This window comes from Drosophila obscura, unplaced genomic scaffold (genome assembly GCF_018151105.1).
Source record: "Drosophila obscura isolate BZ-5 IFL unplaced genomic scaffold, ASM1815110v1 contig_96, whole genome shotgun sequence".
Taxonomy (NCBI): Eukaryota; Metazoa; Arthropoda; class Insecta; order Diptera; family Drosophilidae; genus Drosophila; species Drosophila obscura.
In genome coordinates, this window is record NW_024542890.1 from 297,290 (window position 1) to 321,213 (window position 23,924).

Consider the following 23,924-nt stretch of genomic DNA (forward strand, 5'->3'; position numbering starts at 1 on the left):
AAAGTCTCAGGGCGGGAGCTGAGGAGCTAGAAGAGGCTGCCGATCCATCACCATTCAATGTAACAGATGCCGGCAAATCATTTACAACTGGAAGCTGGTTACTGTTAGGGATTCCATCACTGGCAACTGAGTCCGAAGTTAAATTGACAGGGGTATGGATTTTTGAGGCAACTACTTTGAAAGGACAACATACGCGTGGGCATGCCCACCGGATCAAGGATCACTCTCGACCACATGCCGGCGTGGCTCCTTCTGCAGCGCCCAACGTAGGCCACACCCACATCCAACTAGAGCCTCAAGTCTTTGGCGTGGTAGACTCCAATGGGACGACCGTTGAGATCCTCCAAAGCATATGCGTTCTCTCCTACTGGCTTCACTACACGGCATCGGATGAACTTGCGCGCAAACTTGGTATTAAAGCATTTGCCGAAGTCGCTAAGGACAAAATTACGGCGGAATACCTCTTGTCCAGGCCTCGCATAAAACACCCGAGCTCTCTGGTTGTACCTCAAGCTACTACGTTCGTACGCGTGATGCAGAGTATCTCGAATCCTCTCCTGAATGAGTTTTCGCTTGTCCTGACTCTCTAGCAGAGATATGTCATGCTCGCCGATGGAACGCAAACGTTTTGCCAGCTTATAGCATGACCCATGCAAATACATTTGCTGTCCGAAGACAGCAAAGAATGGAGTCACGCCTGTCGCCTCATGAACTGAGTTTCTTAACCTATCATGCAAACTCCGTCTATCTATTTCTTTCTCCCTATCTTTTATTTCCAGTTCGCAGGCCCCATCTGTGAGCGTGATTCACCTGCTTGAATCGCGCTCTTCTTCGCGTTTCCCGCACAATTCGGACAGGTCGGACAATATGCATTGGGCTTTCCACAGCGGTAGCAGAAGATTCGCCTCTCTGCTGCCATACAGTCCCGAAAACCATGATCCGTTTTCCCGCAGTTCCAGCAAGTCAACTTTACTGGAACACGCCGTGTCACTTGCGCCTCCTCACAGACTTCTGCCTCCTCATCGCTTCTCGACAGATCCTGCGCGACCTCACTGACGTTCGCTCCTCGGCCAAAGTTGCTTTTGGTGCTTCTCGCCACGAAGATAGGGACTTCTACTTCAAGTGTGCTCTATTTCCACGCATTCATCACGCAGTTGGTCTAGGGAGTACACTCGTAAGCCATACACGAAACTCGCTATCTCATCTGTGAGAGCCTTTTTCACTATCTTTATCATCTCGCTTTCAGGTGGTGGCGTCTCTACCCTCGAAGAAAGCTTCCTCATGGCATGAAAAAAGTCTTCCACTCTCTCGTTTGGCCGTTGCATCCGTTCCCGCAGTTCTCTCATTCGGTCGAACTCGGAAGCTGTGCCTCGGAAACGTGCAACCAAGTCATCCCTAAACTCCTGCCAGTTAACACCACGATGATCCCGTACGTACTGCCAATACCATTCCCGAGCGTTTCCCGTAAGCAGATGATGTAACCCCTTCATCACCTCATCCCAGGGACATCGCATTTGCGCCTGCAAGAATTCGACTCGGAAAACAAAATCCTCGACTGTCACCTTATTAGCGTCGCCATCGAAAGTCACGTCCCACTTCTCGACTCGGCCCCACCGAGGCCACGATCGGTAATGGGACGACTGTGGATGCTGCTCCTCACGTGGGCTGCTGGTTGTTCTCTACTATTCCCGCTACGACCCGTACATTGCTGTCTCGGTATCGGGTTTAGCCAATTTTGAGCCCGAACGATCACCCCGTCGATGTTGGTCTGCAGATGCCGTCGCCCCTACTCCTGAAGACGGCTCCGGTCCATTCCCATCGTGCCCCGACCGTGACAAACGTAGTTTTGGTGGCGGTATGGCCGCTTCAGTCGAACTCGACGGCTTCCTCTTCGGTATGGCTCCTCGCTGCCCTTGCTCGGTACTGTCAGCTGTGGTGGCTGCTGTCTCATCGGCTGGAGTATCTCATTGAGTTCGCGCATCATCCCCATGAATCCAATGCGTAACTCCTCCTGCAACACCCGACTTATAGAGTCAGTCTACGCTGCTCTATTTGTCGCTCCCGCCTGAGCCATCGCTACATTAGCTGCTGATGCCAATTCAGAAGGAAGGAATGGTGTATTCGGCCACTCTTCTGCCCTGTTCTGGACTGGCGTTCTCGGCAAACCACCCACAGCTCCCAGATCACTACGATCTTGGTCGGCCATCGCCCCGGACACTTCTCTTAACGATCCCTGTCTTTCGTGTGCTCGAGATCGCGTCGGATATGGCCGGCTGCTTACTGCTTTTGGCATTCCCACTAAAGGACCACAAAGACCACGATTATAACAATCTAAACGAAACTAACTATATATAACTAAATAAATAAATACCCAAATAAATAACAAGCAAAATAACCCCTCTGACAACAAATAATCACGTAAATAAATAAATAATTACTTAAATACCTAAATAAATATGCCGCCAAATAGGCTAATATTCATTTCCCCAATAAATACTTGAATAAATAAATAAATAGAATATATATCGATCGACACCTAACCAAAATTCAAAACATATATTCTCGAACAAACACACAAAACAAAAAAATAACCTTCAATTCTTTTCTTCACAGAATAGTTCTTTTTAGAGGAGGACACTTGACTAGCCGGGACCAACAACCGCTCCAGTTTCTGCGCTCCACTTGACAGTCGTCCTACGGATACACTACATTCACAAAACACCCCTTGTGTGACTTTTCGTCTTTTGTGTGAGTGGCCACAAGGGAAAACACCTCTAGATGGCGTTCGAATATAGCTGATATAACTAATAGGTCGTCTAAAAATATAAAGATTTTATTCCGTAGATGGGCTGAAATAAGTTTATCCATAAGTCGCGACATGGTACAGGGTGCGGTGGTGAAGCCGAATGGCATAACTACAAATTTATATAAAGGACGGCCAGGAAAAGTGAACGCGGTGTTGTCACGGCAACTTGGATAGAGAGGAATCTGCCAAAACGCCTCCTTTAGATCAATGCTTGTGACGAACTCAGCTTTCGGTAGCCTACTTAAAATTCCATCTATAAGAAGCATTGGATAAGCATCCTTTACGGCAGCGATGCCCAAAGTCAGCTTACGGCAGAGCACTCACCAATACTCCCAAACCAAAACACAAATACGAATAAGCGAACAGTGCAATCTCGAAGAAAAGACAACAACAAAATCATAACAAAAGTCGGATAACACCAATCAGAGAAAAGACAAAACCGGTTTTTGCTGGACATACATACAAAGTTGTTTGCACGTGTTGGGCTTTCGGTATGCTGGTACACAGCACAAACTGTGTATGCATATGCAATTACAAAAACGAAAGGGCTCGCAGGGCAATGGGCCTGGGCATCGCTGGTGTAAAACTTCGCATTGCGTTTCAACGCTTTGACGAAGCCCAGCTCCGATAAAACTCCAAACGCTTTGTCACATTCGGCTTGCGGCTCGTGGGGTAACGCCAGTGCACCACTGCGTCTGCGGCACGGTCCTTGGTCACTCTACGCGGATCGTTCGTTTGACCTGGTTAAGCATGCAACCCTCACAAATCTCGGCTCCATACACGGCACACAAATAACAGACACGGAACGGACTCACAATTTGGTTTCGACGGTCGGCTCATCTGGCACACTGTAGTCAATCCTCTCCAGGAATTATCTCCTCGGGCAATATCACTGACCCGGCTGCGCTGGGCAATCTTCCGGGCCAGGCTAAGAGAAACACACCGCGGGTTAATTTCCGTTTAAATATTAAATTTTCACCGCTCACTTTTAAAAAATTCCACTTATCGGGTTTAACCCCACTCGGCCTAGATTCTAGCTCTGCTATTACCCTTGTGCATCCGCTTCGGATGACCAACAATTCTTCTGTCCACGTTTTGGATTTTTTCACTCCTATTTAATCCCTCTCACGTTGCGCGCCTTTACCACTACACTTAACTAATCTTATTCTCTTCCTTCTTCTCTTCAGTAACGGAATCCCGCTCTCACCGATACTGTCCTACACCATAGTCTCCTAGGAAAACCGATAGATGGCGCTTCGACCCTGCCCTCGACAATCTATCGCTGAGGTAGGACTGGAACACCACCATGAGTATGTCGACGGACCTTTAGTATTTATTTATTACAATTAACAATTATCTGCTAATTATGGAATAGGAATAAAAAAAACTAATTATATATGTACAAGAGAGAAGGAAAGATACAATTTACACATTTTCTAAACTAAGGTTTTATCATTATAAATGTTAAATATTATTTTTTCAAGGGATAATTCGGGGGATATTAAATGGTACAAGTAATTATAATTATTGCATAAAACCCGGAAAGGTTCATGCTGGGAGTAATTAGATCTACATATGGATAATCGGATGGGGCGGAAAGTACGGGTTGGTCTGGAGGGAACCGAAAAATCGATTCGTCCCAAAAGCGTTTGGGAGTTCACAATCCCGAGAATGAGCTTATGCATGAATACCACGCCATTGCAAATTCTGCGATGGTGTAAAGAGGGTAGGTTCATTAGTTTTAGCCTAGATAGGTATGGTGGAAGGAGTCTGTTAGAGTCCCAGTTTAGATGTCTAAGGGCGAATATTAAAAATTGTTTTTGAACGGATTCAATAATAATATGTTGCTCCTTGTATTGTGGACTCCACACACAAGAACAATACTCCAATATCGGGCGAACCAACGAGACGTACAGTGTGTTCGGGCCAGCGGCTACTTAAGCGTCTATCACAATATTAAATGTAGCTGTAACTAGTATAAGAGTATCGAAACCTAAGCTTATGTATGTCCCCAGCGTTCGGCAGTGCTGCTGCGCTCTCCCTGTTAAAGGGCGCTCTGCACCTGCTGCGTCGGCTCTTGCATTGATCGGCCGTCGTGGCCCAAGTAGTTCCATGCTAATCTCTCGCCGCATAGGTTGCATACTGAACCCCCGCTTGTGAACATTTATCTGGCTGGGCAAAAGAGCGAGCAATTGGCTTCAGCTAGCCGCCGGTCTAAATAAACATTATACCGTTTAAGTCAAAGTCTTTAACTGATTTGGATAAATATAGGTGCCAAAAAAGCTTGGCATCTCAAACATTGGTGACCCCGACGTGATTTAACTACAATTTTTAATCGCGTTTCGTTTAAAAACTATAAAAATCGAATAAGATATTCGTTGCTGTGCCATTTAACGACCAACAAATACATTTTGTGAAAATAAGAACTGTTAAAGTGCAAGTTCAGTGCGACTGCAGCCGTCTAATATTCCGTTGCTTAATCGCCGATTCTCTCTTGCTCTGCGCCGCTGCAGCCGCGGCCCTTGACTTTCCGTGTCTTCTATTCTCGCTCCCGTTCTTTCGCCGTCGCTTAAGCGGTCTTACATTTTCCGTTGTTTCGTTGTATTACACCGGTTGGCATGGACAAAGAGCCGAATACAGGTGCGGGCGGAAATATTGCGATGGAGGAAAAAAGGCTGAGGCTTTACAAGCGTAAAGTTCAGTCTCTGCATGATCGGCTGCAGCGTCTTGGCCAGTCATTCTCGGGGAATAAAATCGACAATTTAAGTGCGGCTGATATAGATGTGCGCCTCGATATGTTGGCTGAAATGCGTGAGGAGTTCAACAAGTCCCATAATGAGTTGGAATCACTGGATGAAGACGAGATTGGAAGTGAGCTGCGTGAAACGTTCGATACGCTCTTCATTTCTTTGAAAGCCGAGCTGCTGGCGGCTCTCGAACTAGGACATTTGCGCGTAGCTGCTCATTCCACTAGCATGCCAAATAGCTCTGGAGGTCACACCATCATCATGGCTCACAAGCAGCGGCTTCCTGAGCTGAAGCTACCTAGCTTCTCCGGTGGCTATGTGGAATATGCGGATTTTATTGCCATGTTCAATTCGGTCATCGAAGGGGATGCAGATCTCAGTGAAATCGAGAAGTTCCAACATCTTCGCTCATGTCTCTCAGATGCGGCCCTGGATTCGGTTCGATCGTTGGAGCTCTCCAGTGCCAATTATCGTGTGGCTCTGGACATACTTAGCAGACGTTTTAATAATAAACGACTTGTTTTCCAGGCACACATCAAGGAGATTCTTGGGCTCAAGAAGGTAGATTCGCATTCTGCTAAAAGGCTTCGGGAGTTTTCGGACGCAGTCAACTTGCATACGCGCGCCCTGCAGTCATTAGGAAGTGCTGAGGAGATATCTGGATGCATGATAATCCACATGCTGCTGCAAAAGCTAGATGAGAAGACCCAAACCAAATGGGAAGAGACTGCGTCATCGGAAAGGATACCCACAGCTGGGGAATTCTACGATTTCCTGGAGAAGCGATGCCAGAAGATGGAGAACGTGCAATACGCCATAGCGACACACTCTGGTAGCGCTCAGGTGGGAAAAAGCCAGTCTACACACCTTAAGAAAACCTTTGTTGCCTCTAACTCTTCCGACGACCCGTCTGGATGCCCCTTCTGCCATTCAGCGGGCCACGAAATATACTCGTGCAGCATCTTCACAAATTTATCTCCTTTTCTGCGTCACAAAGAAGTGAAGAAGCTGTCACTGTGTTTAAACTGCTTAAAATCGGGTCATCGGACTCGTGCATGCACAGGTGGCCAGTGTAGAGTTTGCGGAAGGAGGCATCATACCTTGTTGCACTTCGACTCATCTATAGCGCAAAGCTCCCCAGCTGGTTCTCCTCCAGAACGAGCATTACAACCAGGAGCTATTACGCCGGTTCAGGATTCTGCCAGCAGTGTGCCGTCTCATGCGTCTACCTCTCTTGCTGCCCTAGGTCTTCACTCCGATATTGTGCTGCTGGCCACAGCTGTTGTTTTGGTGAAGAATCGATCTGGCGTTTTGGTTCCTTGTCGCGCTATTCTAGATTCAGGATCTCAGCTTCATCTCGTTACCTCCAGGTTCGCCCAGCAGCTTCAGCTTAGGAGAACTCAATCGTCTGCCCTTGTTTCTGGTCTGGGCGATACTAGCGTGTCCACTGAGGGATCCACCGTCAGCATTTGTATGCAGTCTCGCACTTCGGACTATTCGACCACACTCACTGCTCTCATCGCACCCACAATCACAGATAGCCAACCAAGTCTGGCAGTTAATGTAGCCGATTGGAACATTCCCTCCAACATTCAGCTTGCCGATCCCGCATTCTTTAATCCTCAGCGAGTAGATCTCCTCATTGGCGCGAGCATATTCTATGACCTTCTCTGCGTAGGGCAAATCAAGCTCATAGATGGATTGCCTCTTCTGCAGAAGACCCGGCTTGGGTGGATCGTATCTGGTGGTGGACAGAGGGTATCAAGCTCGTCGCTTTTGGCAACCCAAAATTCTCCGGATTCGGAGGATAGAATGAATGCAAGGTTGGATCGAACTCTTCGTATGTTTTGGGAAGTTGAGAATTGTGCGGAGGCTAGCTTGAGTACAAAGGAAGAAGCGGATTGTGAGGCGCATTTCGTAAGCCACTTTTCACGGTTGCCATCAGGGGAGTACTCTGTTCGACTGCCTTTAAAGCATGATGCTGATCACTTGGGAGAGTCCTATACTCAGGCGTATCGACGATTTCTTAGCTTGGAGCGAAAAACTGGATCGTAATCCCGCGCTCAAGGAGCATTACTCAGCTTTTATGAAGGAGTATACTGATTTAAAGCATATGTCCAAAGTCCATCCTGACTCACGTAGCCTCTGCAAGTATTTTCTGCCTCATCACTGCGTTTTAAAGGAGGGATAGTACCACGACGAAGCTCCGTGTCGTTTTCGATGGCTCTGCAGCTACATCAACTGGATGCTCCTTAAATGATGTGATGATGACAGGTCCTGTTATTCAGCCAGCATTGTTTAACATACTGATCCGGTTCCGCACATATCCCGTCGCTCTCACTGGTGACATTTGTAAAATGTACCGCTGCGTAAAGGTATCTCCGCCCGACAATTTTCTACAGTGTATCCTATGGCGAGATTCCATCCAGTCCGAGGTTCAGGTCTACACATTAGACACCGTCACATACGGTACGAGGGCTGCATCGTTTTTAGCGGTCCGCGCAATGCACCAGCTGGCCATCGACGAGGGTTATCCCTACCCTCTTGGCTCAGCTGCTCTGCAACAGGAGTTCTATGTTGATGATCTCATCTCTGGCGGCAACTCGGTCGCAGAGGTCAAGGAAAAGATGCGCCAAACTTCAAGTCTACTGTCTTGGGTAACTTTAAGCTTAGAAAATGGTGCTCGAGTAACCAGGAGGTGCTTGATGGAATTCCAGAGGACGACGTGGAGAAATTTCTACGGTTTCATGATGGAAGCGACATTACCAAAACTCTTGGTTTAGCTTGGGACCCTGCGTCGGATCAGCTGCTGTTTGCATTGTCCGCGCTGGACTCGAATTTAAGGCCCTCCAAGCGGTCGGTTTTGTCAACTATTGCGCGTTTCTACGACCCTCTTGGATTGATTAATCCTGTTATTATCAGGTGTAAGATCTTTCTTCAGCAGCTTTGGAGAGAACATTTGGACTGGGATGAAAGCCTACCGACAGCGCTGCACTCAACTTGGATTGACCTGAGAAACAGTTTGGCAAGCATCTCTCGCATTTCCTTTCCTCGCGTTGTCCATAATTCCGGCACAATTGTAGAGGTTCATGGATTTTGTGATGCCAGCATGGAAGCATATGGTGCTTGCATATATGTCGTGTCCAGGCAAGGGGAGTCGTCGAGCAATGTTTTGTGCTCAAAGTCTCGAGTGGCGCCACTAAAATCATTGTCGATTCCAAAGCTGGAATTGAGTGGAGCCCATTTGCTTGCGAAGGTTATGCGCAACTTAAAGGAGACGGGAATTTTCCCAGGTCAGTTTTACTGCTGGTCGGATTCGTCTACGGCGTTATCTTGGATTCGGGATGAGCCAGCCAAATTTCAGGTTTTCGTGGCAAATCGAGTGGCAACAATTCAGGAGTTGACGCAAGGCATGGAATGGCGCTATGTTCCTACATTGTTGAATCCCGCTGATATCCTCTCCAGAGGCTCGCTTCCCAGCTACCTCATCCAGTCAGAGCTGTGGTTTCACGGCCCCTCGTTTTTGTTAGGTTCTAAGGATGAGTGGCCTGTATCTGCCGTTTCTGAAACTCCGACCATTGAGCTTCGCAAGCGTGTATTGCTGATCGCGTCTCCACATGCCGATCTCACGTCCGGATGCAAATTTGCTAATTCTTTCTTTGGCATGCAGCGCACATTCGCCTACATGCATAAATTCGTTCATCGTCTTAGGCATCCTGGACTCACGGTTTCTGACATACAGCAAGGAACGCATCTTCTTGTTCGACACGTTCAGCTGGCAAGTTTGTGGTCGGACATAAAGGAGATTAGACGCAATGGGCAAGTCAGGAAGTCTAGCTCCATCAGTTCGCTATCTCCGTTCATCGATCCGTCAGGTTTACTTCGAGTTGGAGGTCGTCTCGGCAACTCATCGCTCCCGTTTAATGCTCAGCACCCGCTTATTTTGCCCAAGGGACATCCCGTAACATCTGCAATGATAAGCTATTATCATCAACGGAACCTCCATGCCGGACCTCGCGCCTTGCTTGCTAAAATTCGATTAGAATATTGGCCTATTGGAGGAATCAAAGCCGTCTCGAAAGCGGTTAGCAAGTGTGTAAGATGCTTCAGGACGAGGCCGCGCATGGTTGAGCACATTATGGGGGACTTGCCTAAGGAGCGTCTGGAAGGATCGCGGGCCTTCGAAGTAACTGGAGTGGACTATTGTGGGCCCTTTTTCTACCGATCAGAAATCCGCACGAGGCCTCCGATCAAGTGCTACATAAGCGTGTTTATTTGCTTCACATCTAAGGCCATACACATGGAGCTTGTTAAAGATCTGACCACCGCATCGTTCCTAGGCGCACTGAAACGTTTTACGTCCACTCGAGGAAGGCCAAGCCATATTTGGTCGGACAATGCTACAAATTTCGTTGGCGCTAAGAATGAGCTTCTGGAGCTGAAGAAGCTTTTCCTGAGCGACTCGCACATGAAAGAAGTCCATGAATCCTGCTTGGCTGACACCATCGACTGGCATTTCATCCCCCCGCGCTCTCCGCACTTTGGCGGATTGTGGGAAGCGGCCGTGAAGTCCGCAAAGTATCACCTGTACCGCTCAGTTGGGCCATCCATCCTTAGCTTCGACGAGCTCCGCACCTTGATCTGCCAGATCGCAGCAATTGTTAATTCTCGCCCTTTGCTCTCGCTTTCAGAAAATCCTGATGACTTGGATGTGTTGACGCCTGCTCATCTGCTTTTGGGAGGCCCGCATCAGTCAATTCTCGAGCCTGACCTAACGAAGCTCAACTACAACCGTCTGGATGGTTGGCAGCGGGTCACTCAACTGCAGCAGACATTCTGGAAGCGTTGGCGCGAAGAGTATCTGACTCTTTTGCAAGAGCGCTCGAAGTGGCGTACGCCTGCGAAAAACCTCTGCGTCAACGATGTCGTCTTGGTGAAGGATGAGAATCTTCCTCCAATGCGTTGGCCACTGGCTAGAGTGGTCGACGTCGTCAAAGGCAAGGATGGAGTAGGCCGCGTGGCTGATTTGAAGACGGCTTCAGGAACCATCAGGGGGGCCGTTACTCGGCTGTGTTTGCTGCCCTTGAGAAGTCAGTTGAAAGGCGAGCTTCCAACGGGGGAGTATGTTCGGGCCAGCGGCTACTTAAGCGTCTATCACAATATTAAATGTAGCTGTAACTAGTATAAGAGTATCGAAACCTAAGCTTATGTATGTCCCCAGCGTTCGGCAGTGCTGCTGCGCTCTCCCTGTTAAAGGGCGCTCTGCACCTGCTGCGTCGGCTCTTGCATTGATCGGCCGTCGTGGCCCAAGTAGTTCTATGCTAATCTCTTCGCCGCATAGGTTGCATACTGAACCCCCGCTTGTGAACATTTATCTGGCTGGGCAAAAGAGCGAGCAATTGGCTTCAGCTAGCCGCCGGTATAAATAAACATTATAACGTTTAAATCAAAGTCTTTAACTGATTTGGATAAATATAGGTGCCAAAAAAGCTTGGCATCTCAAACATTTAGTTATATACGGATCGTCAAACTCTTTTGACCAACGCTTAATAAACGCTAGAACTCCCTTTGCTTTGTTAACAGTTGAAGCAATATGGCTATTAAAACATAGGAAACATCGAAAAGGACTCCTAAGTCATTTGATGTGGAGATTCGATCCAGAACATGGTGTCCTAGAGAATAGGAGACCAAATGTGGTGCACGGCGGTGAAAAGTCATAAGTTTGCACTTAGAATGGTTCAAGAAAAGTAGGTTATTTGAACACCAAATGCTTAATTCATCAAGGTCAAGTTGTAGGCGAGTATGCAAGTACCAGTCGGAAAAGTAAAAACAAATTTTACCGTAATCAGCATACATTAAAGTAACTGAGAGCAAAATCAAGGAAGGGAAGAAACACGTTATTAACATGAGGTAGATGATATGGATAAGGGGTGGAGGAGTCATAAGTATCCGAGGAGTACGTCGATTGAAAGAAGGTGGCAAATAAATTTGCAATTCCTTGATCTGAAGTTTCTGTTTTAGACTGTAACTGAAGGGAAGAAGGGAACGCGTTCGACTTGCGTTTTGAGTTGACGAACGAAAAGAATTTTTTGGGATTACTACGGAAATTTTTGCCACATTGGGAAAGATATACGTTATAACATTTCTTATTGACCGTAAGAAATTGAGAGCGAACCGAAGAATATTGAGCAAAGACAGACAAAGAACCAGTTATCTGGTACTTTTTGTAGAGCCGAGATTTTTTATTTTTTAGGTAAGACAGATACTTGGAAAACCACGGAGGCTTAGAGGAAACAAATACGGTGACTTCAGGGACGTAGGTATCGAGGGCAGAGTATAATGTTTCGTAAAACAGATTGACAGTAGGCTCTATATGAGATGAGGACTGAAGAAAGGACCAATCAACTTGCGAGAGATGTAGACAAAGATCTATAAAATTAGTTTTGCGAAAACATTTTATACGACTTTTTGAAGGTAAAATGGTTTTAGTAATAGAGACCTCGAAAAATATAGATAAAGTAGGATGATGCGGATCTTCGGGAAAAGATATCGGATTGCCTCTTAAAACCGTTGTACGAGAGGCATCGCTGACAAAGATGAGATCTAACAGTCTATCTCTATTATTTCTGACAGTTAATTTGGGCAAGCGAGACGTCAGTTACCCCCTCGACGAAATCATGTTGACTTCCAGGTAGCAACATGTTAGAATCATCCTGTTGCCAAGATAGAGATGGGATGTTGAAGTCTGGGTAGAGTCCCTAGGCAGAAATTCATGCATAATAGTGTGTTCAGGCAATGCAGCCGGTTCCAAAGCTTTGGATACAAGACAATCGGGAAGAAGAATTTTGAAAGATGAGATATTACGCTTATGTTTAAAATTAAATTTAGTTATAATAAAGTTATCCGGCGGCGATTGAAGATAAGAGCTTAGATGTAGTTTGACATCATCCGGTGTGGCTTCGGGAATAAGACGAGAGACAAAGATTGCTTTGCGGGGGACCAACGCGCTGAGTGGAACACCGGAAAAGCGAGCTGGTGGAGCTACTCCTAAAAGTCTCAGGGCGGGAGCTGAGGAGCTAGAAGAGGCTGCCGATCCATCACCATTCAATGTAACAGATGCGGGCAAATCATTTGCAACTGGAAGCTGGTTACTGTTAGGGATTCCATCACTGGCAACTGAGTCCGAAGTTAAATTGACAGGGGTATGGATTTTTGAGGCAACTACTTTGAAAGGACAACATACGCGTGGGCATGCCCACCGGATCAAGGATCACTCTCGACCACATGCCGGCGTGGCTCCTTCTGCAGCGCCCAACGTAGGCCACACCCACATCCAACTAGAGCCTCAAGTCTTTGGCGTGGTAGACTCCAATGGGACGACCGTTGAGATCCTCTAAAGCATATGCGTTCTCTCCTACTGGCTTCACTACACGGCATCGGATGAACTTGCGCGCGAACTTGGTATTAAAGCATTTGCCAAAGTCGCTAAGGACAAAATTACGGCGGAATACCTCTTGTCCAGGCCTCGCATAAAACACCCGAGCTCTCTGGTTGTACCTCAAGCTACTACGTTCGTACGCGTGATGCAGAGTATCTCGAATCCTCTCCTGAATGAGTTTTCGCATGTCCTGACTCTCTAGCAGAGATATGTCATGCTCGCCGATGGAACGCAAACGTTTTGCCAGCTTATAGCATGACCCATGCAAATACATTTGCTGTCCGAAGACAGCAAAGAATGGAGTCACGCCTGTCGCCTCATGAACTGAGTTTCTTAACCTATCATGCAAACTCCGTCTATCTATTTCTTTCTCCCTATCTTCTATTTCCAGTTCGCAGGCCCCATCTGTGAGCGTGATTCACCTGCGCTCTTCTTCGCGTTTCCCGCACAATTCGGACAGGTCGGACAATATACATCGGGCTTTCCACAGCGGTAGCAGAAGATTCGCCTCACTGCTGCCATACAGTCCCGAAAACCATGATCCGTTTTCCCGCAGTTCCAGCAAGTCAACTTTACTGGAACACGCCGTGTCACTTGCGCCTCCTCACAGACTTCTGCCTCCTCATCGCTTCTCGACAGATCCTGCGCGACCTCACTGACGTTCGCTCCTCGGCCAAAGTTGGTAGCTTTTGGTGCTCCTCGCAACAAAGATAGGGACTTCCACTTCAAGTGTGCTCTATTTCCACGCATTCATCACGCAGTTGGTCTAGGGAGTACACTCGTAAGCCATACACGAAACTCGCTATCTCATCTGTGAGAGCCTTTTTCACTATCTTTATCATCTCGCTTTCAGGTGGTGGCGTCTCTACCCTCGAAGAAAGCTTCCTCGTGGCATGAAAAAAGTCTTCCACGCTCTCGTTTGGCCGTTGCATCCGTTCCCGCAGTTCTCTCATTCGGTCGAACTCGGAAGCTGTGCCTCGGAAACGTGCAACCAAGTCATCCCTAAACTCCTGCCAGTTACCACCACGATGATCCCGTACGTACTGCCAATACCATTCCCGAGCGTTTCCCGTAAGCAGATGATGTAACCCCTTCATCACCTCATCCCAGGGACATCGCATTTGCGCCAGCAAGAATTCGACTCGGAAAACAAAATCCTCGACTGTCACCTTATTAGCGTCGCCATCGAAAGTCACGTCCCACTTCTCGACTCGGCCCCACCGAGGCCACGATCGGTAATGGGACGACTGTGGATGCTGCTCCTCACGTGGGCTGCTGGTTGTTCTCTACTATTCCCGCTACGACCCGTACATTGCTGTCTCGTTATCGGGTTTAGCCAATTTTGAGCCCGATGATCACCCCGTCGATGTTGGTCTGCAGATGCCGTCGCCCCTACTCCTGAAGACGGCTCCGGACCATTCCCATCGTGCCCCGACCGTGACAAACGTAGTTTTGGTGGCGGTATGGCCGCTTCAGTCGAACTCGACGGCTTCCTCTTCGGTATGGCTCCTCGCTGCCCTTGCTCGGTACTGTCAGCTGTGGTGGCTGCTGTCTCATCGGCTGGAGTATCTCATTGAGTTCGCGCATCATCCCCATGAATCCAATGCGTAACTCCTCCTGCAACACCCGACTTATAGAGTCAGTCTACGCTGCTCTATTTGTCGCTCCCGCCTGAGCCATCGCTACATTAGCTGCTGATGCCAATTCAGAAGGAAGGAATGGTGTATTCGGCCACTCTTCTGCCCTGTTCTGGACTGGCGTTCTCGGCAAACCACCCACAGCTCCCAGATCACTACGATCTTGGTCGGCCATCGCCCCGGACACTTCTCTTAACGATCCCTGTCTTTCGTGTGCTCGAGATCGCGTCGGATATGGCCGGCTGCTTACTGCTTTTGGCATTCCCACTAAAGGACCACAAAGACCACGATTATAACAATCTAAACGAAACTAACTATATATAACTAAATAAATAAATACCCAAATAAATAACAAGCAAATAACCCCTCTGACAACAAATAATCACGTAAATAAATAAATAATTACTTAAATACCTAAATAAATATGCCGCCAAATAGGCTAATATTCATTTCCCCAATAAATACTTGAATAAATAAATAAATAGAATATATATCGATCGACACCTAACCAAAATTCAAAACATATATTCTCGAACAAACACACAAAACAAAAAAATAACCTTCAATTCTTTTCTTCACAGAATAGTTCTTTTTAGAGGAGGACACTTGACTAGCCGGGACCAACAACCGCTCCAGTTTCTGCGCTCCACTTGACAGTCGTCCTACGGATACACTACATTCACAAAACACCCCTTGTGTGACTTTTCGTCTTTTGTGTGAGTGGCCACAAGGGAAAACACCTCTAGATGGCGTTCGAATATAGCTGATATAACTAATAGGTCGTCTAAAAATATAAAGATTTTATTCCGTAGATGGGCTGGAATAAGTTTATCCATAAGTCGCGACATGGTACAGGGTGCGGTGGTGAAGCCGAATGGCATAACTACAAATTTATATAAAGGACGGCCAGGAAAAGTGAACGCGGTGTTGTCACGGCAACTTGGATAGAGAGGAATCTGCCAAAACGCCTCCTTTAGATCAATGCTTGTGACGAACTCAGCTTTCGGTAGCCTACTTAAAATTCCATCTATAAGAAGCATTGGATAAGCATCCTTTACGGCAGCGATGCCCAAAGTCAGCTTACGGCAGAGCACTCACCAATACTCCCAAACCAAAACACAAATACGAATAAGCGAACAGTGCAATCTCGAAGAAAAGACAACAACAAAATCATAACAAAAGTCGGATAACACCAATCAGAGAAAAGACAAAACCGGTTTTTGCTGGACATACATACAAAGTTGTTTGCACGTGTTGGGCTTTCGGTATGCTGGTACACAGCACAAACTGTGTATGCATATGCAATTACAAAAACGAAAGGGCTCGCAGGGCAATGGGCCTGGGCATCGCTGGTGTAAAACTTCGCATTGCGTTTCAACGCTTTGACGAAGCCCAGCTCCGATAAAACTCCAAACGCTCTGTCACATTCGGCTTGCGGCTCGTGGGGTAACGCCAGTGCACCACTGCGTCTGCGGCACGGTCCTTGGTCACTCTACGCGGATCGTTCGTTTGACCTGGTTAAGCATGCAACCCTCACAAATCTCGGCTCCATACACGGCACACAAATAACAGACACGGAACGGACTCACAATTTGGTTTCGACGGTCGGCTCATCTGGCACACTGTAGTCAATCCTCTCCAGGAATTATCTCCCTCGGGCAATATCACTGACCCGGCTGCGCTGGGCAATCTTCCGGGCCAGGCTAAGAGAAACACACCGCGGGTTAATTTCCGTTTAAATATTAAATTTTCACCGCTCACTTTTAAAAAATTCCACTTATCGGGTTTAACCCCACTCGGCCTAGATTCTAGCTCTGCTATTACCCTTGTGCATCCGCTTCGGATGACCAACAATTCTTCTGTCCACGTTTTGGATTTTTTCACTCCTATTTAATCCCTCTCACGTTGCGCGCCTTTACCACTACACTTAACTAATCTTATTCTCTTCCTTCTTCTCTTCAGTAACGGAATCCCGCTCTCACCGATACTGTCCTACACCATAGTCTCCTAGGAAAACCGATAGATGGCGCTTCGACCCTGCCCTCGACAATCTATCGCTGAGGTAGGACTGGAACACCACCATGAGTATGTCGACGGACCTTTAGTATTTATTTATTACAATTAACAATTATCTGCTAATTATGGAATAGGAATAAAAAAAACTAATTATATATGTACAAGAGAGAAAGGAAAGATACAATTTACACATTTTCTAAACTAAGGTTTTATCATTATAAATGTTAAATATTATTTTTTCAAGGGATAATTCGGGGGATATTAAATGGTACAAGTAATTATAATTATTGCATAAAACCCGGAAAGGTTCATGCTGGGAGTAATTAGATCTACATATGGATAATCGGATGGGGCGGAAAGTACGGGTTGGTCTGGAGGGAACCGAAAAATCGATTCGTCCCAAAAGCGTTTGGGAGTTCACAATCCCGAGAATGAGCTTATGCATGAATACCACGCCATTGCAAATTCTGCGATGGTGTAAAGAGGGTAGGTTCATTAGTTTTAGCCTAGATAGGTATGGTGGAAGGAGTCTGTTAGAGTCCCAGTTTAGATGTCTAAGGGCGAATATTAAAAATTGTTTTTGAACGGATTCAATAATAATATGTTGCTCCTTGTATTGTGGACTCCACACACAAGAACAATACTCCAATATCGGGCGAACCAACGAGACGTACAGTGTGTTCGGGCCAGCGGCTACTTAAGCGTCTATCACAATATTAAATGTAGCTGTAACTAGTATAAGAGTATCGAAACCTAAGCTTATGTATGTCCCCAGCGTTCGGCAGTGCTGCTGCGCTCTCCCTGTTAAAGGGCGCTCTGCACCTGCTGCGTCGGCTCTTGCATTGATCGGCCGTCGTGGCCCAAGTAGTTCTATGCTAATCTCTCGCCGCATAGGTTGCATACTGAACCCCCGCTTGTGAACATTTATCTGGCTGGGCAAAAGAGCGAGCAATTGGCTTCAGCTAGCCGCCGGTCTAAATAAACATTATACCGTTTAAATCAAAGTCTTTAACTGATTTGGATAAATATAGGTGCCAAAAAAGCTTGGCATCTCAAACATTGGTGACCCCGACGTGATTTAACTACAATTTTTAATCGCGTTTCGTTTAAAAACTATAAAAATCGAATAAGATATTCGTTGCTGTGCCATTTAACGACCAACAAATACATTTTGTGAAAATAAGAACTGTTAAAGTGCAAGTTCAGTGCGACTGCAGCCGTCTAATATTCCGTTGCTTAATCGCCGATTCTCTCTTGCTCTGCGCCGCTGCAGCCGCGGCCCTTGACTTTCCGTGTCTTCTATTCTCGCTCCCGTTCTTTCGCCGTCGCTTAAGCGGTCTTACATTTTCCGTTGTTTCGTTGTATTACACCGGTTGGCATGGACAAAGAGCCGAATACAGGTGCGGGCGGAAATATTGCGATGGAGGAAAAAAGGCTGAGGCTTTACAAGCGTAAAGTTCAGTCTCTGCATGATCGGCTGCAGCGTCTTGGCCAGTCATTCTCGGGGAATAAAATCGACAATTTAAGTGCGGCTGATATAGATGTGCGCCTCGATATGTTGGCTGAAATGCGTGAGGAGTTCAACAAGTCCCATAATGAGTTGGAATCACTGGATGAAGACGAGATTGGAAGTGAGCTGCGTGAAACGTTCGATACGCTCTTCATTTCTTTGAAAGCCGAGCTGCTGGCGGCTCTCGAACTAGGACATTTGCGCGTAGCTGCTCATTCCACTAGCATGCCAAATAGCTCTGGAGGTCACACCATCATCATGGCTCACAAGCAGCGGCTTCCTGAGCTGAAGCTACCTAGCTTCTCCGGTGGCTATGTGGAATATGCGGATTTTATTGCCATGTTCAATTCGGTCATCGAAGGGGATGCAGATCTCAGTGAAATCGAGAAGTTCCAACATCTTCGCTCATGTCTCTCAGATGCGGCCCTGGATTCGGTTCGATCGTTGGAGCTCTCCAGTGCCAATTATCGTGTGGCTCTGGACATACTTAGCAGACGTTTTAATAATAAACGACTTGTTTTCCAGGCACACATCAAGGAGATTCTTGGGCTCAAGAAGGTAGATTCGCATTCTGCTAAAAGGCTTCGGGAGTTTTCGGACGCAGTCAACTTGCATACGCGCGCCCTGCAGTCATTAGGAAGTGCTGAGGAGATATCTGGATGCATGATAATCCACATGCTGCTGCAAAAGCTAGATGAGAAGACCCAAACCAAATGGGAAGAGACTGCGTCATCGGAAAGGATACCCACAGCTGGGGAATTCTACGATTTCCTGGAGAAGCGATGCCAGAAGATGGAGAACGTGCAATACGCCATAGCGACACACTCTGGTAGCGCTCAGGTGGGAAAAAGCCAGTCTACACACCTTAAGAAAACCTTTGTTGCCTCTAACTCTTCCGCCGACCCGTCTGGATGCCCCTTCTGCCATTCAGCGGGCCACGGAATATACTCGTGCAGCATCTTCACAAATTTATCTCCTTTTCTGCGTCACAAAGAAGTGAAGAAGCTGTCACTGTGTTTAAACTGCTTAAAATCGGGTCATCGGACTCGTGCATGCACAGGTGGCCAGTGTAGAGTTTGCGGAAGGAGGCATCATACCTTGTTGCACTTCGACTCATCTATAGCGCAAAGCTCCCCAGCTGGTTCTCCTCCAGAACGAGCATTACAACCAGGAGCTATTACGCCGGTTCAGGATTCTGCCAGCAGTGTGCCGTCTCATGCGTCTACCTCTCTTGCTGCCCTAGGTCTTCACTCCGATATTGTGCTGCTGGCCACAGCTGTTGTTTTGGTGAAGAATCGATCTGGCGTTTTGGTTCCTTGTCGCGCTATTCTAGATTCAGGATCTCAGCTTCATCTCGTTACCTCCAGGTTCGCCCAGCAGCTTCAGCTTAGGAGAACTCAATCGTCTGCCCTTGTTTCTGGTCTGGGCGATACTAGCGTGTCCACTGAGGGATCCACCGTCAGCATTTGCATGCAGTCTCGCACTTCGGACTATTCGACCACACTCACTGCTCTCATCGCACCCACAATCACAGATAGCCAACCAAGTCTGGCAGTTAATGTAGCCGATTGGAACATTCCCTCCAACATTCAGCTTGCCGATCCCGCATTCTTTAATCCTCAGCGAGTAGATCTCCTCATTGGCGCGAGCATATTCTATGACCTTCTCTGCGTAGGGCAAATCAAGCTCATAGATGGATTGCCTCTTCTGCAGAAGACCCGGCTTGGGTGGATCGTATCTGGTGGTGGACAGAGGGTATCAAGCTCGTCGCTTTTGGCAACCCAAAATTCTCCGGATTCGGAGGATAGAATGAATGCAAGGTTGGATCGAACTCTTCGTATGTTTTGGGAAGTTGAGAATTGTGCGGAGGCTAGCTTGAGTACAAAGGAAGAAGCGGATTGTGAGGCGCATTTCGTAAGCCACTTTTCACGGTTGCCATCAGGGGAGTACTCTGTTCGACTGCCTTTAAAGCATGATGCTGATCACTTGGGAGAGTCCTATACTCAGGCGTATCGACGATTTCTTAGCTTGGAGCGAAAACTGGATCGTAATCCCGCGCTCAAGGAGCATTACTCAGCTTTTATGAAGGAGTATACTGATTTAAAGCATATGTCCAAAGTCCATCCTGACTCACGTAGCCTCTGCAAGTATTTTCTGCCTCATCACTGCGTTTTAAAGGAGGATAGTACCACGACGAAGCTCCGTGTCGTTTTCGATGGCTCTGCAGCTACATCAACTGGATGCTCCTTAAATGATGTGATGATGACAGGTCCTGTTATTCAGCCAGCATTGTTTAACATACTGATCCGGTTCCGCACATATCCCGTCGCTCTCACTGGTGACATTTGTAAAATGTACCGCTGCGTAAAGGTATCTCCGCCCGACAATTTTCTACAGTGTATCCTATGGCGAGATTCCATCCAGTCCGAGGTTCAGGTCTACACATTAGACACCGTCACATACGGTACGAGGGCTGCATCGTTTTTAGCGGTCCGCGCAATGCACCAGCTGGCCATCGACGAGGGTTATCCCTACCCTCTTGGCTCAGCTGCTCTGCAACAGGAGTTCTATGTTGATGATCTCATCTCTGGCGGCAACTCGGTCGCAGAGGTCAAGGAAAAGATGCGCCAAACTTCAAGTCTACTGTCTTGCGGTAACTTTAAGCTTAGAAAATGGTGCTCGAGTAACCAGGAGGTGCTTGATGGAATTCCAGAGGACGACGTGGAGAAATTTCTACGGTTTCATGATGGAAGCGACATTACCAAAACTCTTGGTTTAGCTTGGGACCCTGCGTCGGATCAGCTGCTGTTTGCATTGTCCGCGCTGGACTCGAATTCAAGGCCCTCCAAGCGGTCGGTTTTGTCAACTATTGCGCGTTTCTACGACCCTCTTGGATTGATTAATCCTGTTATTATCAGGTGTAAGATCTTTCTTCAGCAGCTTTGGAGAGAACATTTGGACTGGGATGAAAGCCTACCGACAGCGCTGCACTCAACTTGGATTGACCTGAGAAACAGTTTGGCAAGCATCTCTCGCATTTCCTTTCCTCGCGTTGTCCATAATTCCGGCACAATTGTAGAGGTTCATGGATTTTGTGATGCCAGCATGGAAGCATATGGTGCTTGCATATATGTCGTGTCCAGGCAAGGGGAGTCGTCGAGCAATGTTTTGTGCTCAAAGTCTCGAGTGGCGCCACTAAAATCATTGTCGATTCCAAAGCTGGAATTGAGTGGAGCCCATTTGCTTGCGAAGGTTATGCGCAACTTAAAGGAGACGGGAATTTTCCCAGGTCAGTTTTACTGCTGGTCGGATTCGTCTACGGCGTTATCTTGGATTCGGGATGAGCCAGCCAAATTTCAGGTTTTCGTGGCAAATCGAGTGGCAACAATTCAGGAGTTGACGCAAGGCATGGAATGGCGCTATGTTCCTACATTGTTGAATCCCGCTGATATCCTCTCCAGAGGCTCGCTTCCCAGCTACCTCATCCAGTCAGAGCTGTGGTTTCACGGCCCCTCGTTTTTGTTAGGTTCTAAGGATGAGTGGCCTGTATCTGCCGTTTCTGAAACTCCGACCATTGAGCTTCGCAAGCGTGTATTGCTGATCGCGTCTCCACATGCCGATCTCACGTCCGGATGCAAATTTGCTAATTCTTTCTTTGGCATGCAGCGCACATTCGCCTACATGCATAAATTCGTTCATCGTCTTAGGCATCCTGGACTCACGGTTTCTGACATACAGCAAGGAACGCATCTTCTTGTTCGACACGTTCAGCTGGCAAGTTTGTGGTCGGACATAAAGGAGATTAGACGCAATGGGCAAGTCAGGAAGTCTAGCTCCATCAGTTCGCTATCTCCGTTCATCGATCCGTCAGGTTTACTTCGAGTTGGAGGTCGTCTCGGCAACTCATCGCTCCCGTTTAATGCTCAGCACCCGCTTATTTTGCCCAAGGGACATCCCGTAACATCTGCAATGATAAGCTATTATCATCAACGGAACCTCCATGCCGGACCTCGCGCCTTGCTTGCTAAAATTCGATTAGAATATTGGCCTATTGGAGGAATCAAAGCCGTCTCGAAAGCGGTTAGCAAGTGTGTAAGATGCTTCAGGACGAGGCCGCGCATGGTTGAGCACATTATGGGGGACTTGCCTAAGGAGCGTCTGGAAGGATCGCGGGCCTTCGAAGTAACTGGAGTGGACTATTGTGGGCCCTTTTTCTACCGATCAGAAATCCGCACGAGGCCTCCGATCAAGTGCTACATAAGCGTGTTTATTTGCTTCACATCTAAGGCCATACACATGGAGCTTGTTAAAGATCTGACCACCGCATCGTTCCTAGGCGCACTGAAACGTTTTACGTCCACTCGAGGAAGGCCAAGCCATATTTGGTCGGACAATGCTACAAATTTCGTTGGCGCTAAGAATGAGCTTCTGGAGCTGAAGAAGCTTTTCCTGAGCGACTCGCACATGAAAGAAGTCCATGAATCCTGCTTGGCTGACACCATCGACTGGCATTTCATCCCCCCCGCGCTCTCCGCACTTTGGCGGATTGTGGGAAGCGGCCGTGAAGTCCGCAAAGTATCACCTGTACCGCTCAGTTGGGCCATCCATCCTTAGCTTCGACGAGCTCCGCACCTTGATCTGCCAGATCGCAGCAATTGTTAATTCTCGCCCTTTGCTCTCGCTTTCAGAAAATCCTGATGACTTGGATGTGTTGACGCCTGCTCATCTGCTTTTGGGAGGCCCGCATCAGTCAATTCTCGAGCCTGACCTAACGAAGCTCAACTACAACCGTCTGGATGGTTGGCAGCGGGTCACTCAACTGCAGCAGACATTCTGGAAGCGTTGGCGCGAAGAGTATCTGACTCTTTTGCAAGAGCGCTCGAAGTGGCGTACGCCTGCGAAAAACCTCTGCGTCAACGATGTCGTCTTGGTGAAGGATGAGAATCTTCCTCCAATGCGTTGGCCACTGGCTAGAGTGGTCGACGTCGTCAAAGGCAAGATATTAAGGAAGATATTAAGCTTTTAAATTCAAATTTCATCATTTTTTGCGGTATTTTTTTTCTTCGAAATTTTGACTTTAAAAACTCGGGAAAAAGAAAAAAAAAATAATTTTTGGCCAACATTTTTTGTTTTAAATAGACGCATTGATTGCGCGTCGTTTGAGGTATTGCTCATTAGAATCTATGGATAAACGGTCAATTTGCAGCCGTTTGACCAAAACAACTCAAAAATAGTTTTACATGAAATTAGTGCTTTTTTTCACATAACTTAAGTATCTTACATCTGGTTGCATAGAACTTTGCAGTTCTGAAAAGCTGCCCAATGCAACTATAAATCATACCCAGACGCTTTTTATCTGCAGCTTAACGCCTGAAAGATATTAAGCTTTCAAATTTAATTTTCATCATTTTTTTGCGGTATTTTTTCCAAAAATTTTGAATTTAAAAACTCGGGAAAAGTCGAAAGAAAAACATTTCTTGGCATGCATTTTAAGTTTTAGATAGACGCATTAATTAGGCGTCGTTTAAGGCATAGTTTATTTAAACTTTGTTTTTTCCTTTCATGTTAGAGCCATTATCATATCCTTGTCCACGTTTTAAGTTTTAGATAGACGCATTAATTAGGCGTCGTTTAAGGCATAGTTTATTTAAATCTATGGATAAACGGTGGAGCTATGATTCGTAAACCAATTTTTATATTTTTTCACTTTTGAGGTTTGGTTAACGAATTTTAGCCCACCGGTTTTTTTAGAAGTTAACCCGCAAACCTC

At 47.0% G+C, this 23,924-nt stretch overlaps 3 protein-coding genes across 3 annotated transcripts; 2 read left to right on the forward strand and 1 right to left on the reverse strand.

Annotated features, from left to right (window-relative positions):
- Positions 1 to 287: 287 nt before the first annotated feature.
- Positions 288 to 662, reverse strand: LOC121405424. The gene has a single exon (XM_041596091.1). The coding sequence runs from the start codon at positions 660 to 662 to the stop codon at positions 288 to 290; it is 375 nt and encodes a 124-aa protein (XP_041452025.1).
- Positions 663 to 5,424: 4,762 nt separating this feature from the next.
- On the forward strand, positions 5,425 to 6,799 carry LOC121405425. Its single transcript, XM_041596092.1, has 2 exons — positions 5,425 to 6,396; positions 6,680 to 6,799. The coding sequence occupies exons 1-2, from the start codon at positions 5,425 to 5,427 to the stop codon at positions 6,797 to 6,799; spliced, it is 1,092 nt and encodes a 363-aa protein (XP_041452026.1).
- Positions 6,800 to 18,022: 11,223 nt separating this feature from the next.
- On the forward strand, positions 18,023 to 19,397 carry LOC121405426. The gene is made up of 2 exons (XM_041596093.1): positions 18,023 to 18,994; positions 19,278 to 19,397. The coding sequence occupies exons 1-2, from the start codon at positions 18,023 to 18,025 to the stop codon at positions 19,395 to 19,397; spliced, it is 1,092 nt and encodes a 363-aa protein (XP_041452027.1).
- Positions 19,398 to 23,924: the final 4,527 nt, after the last annotated feature.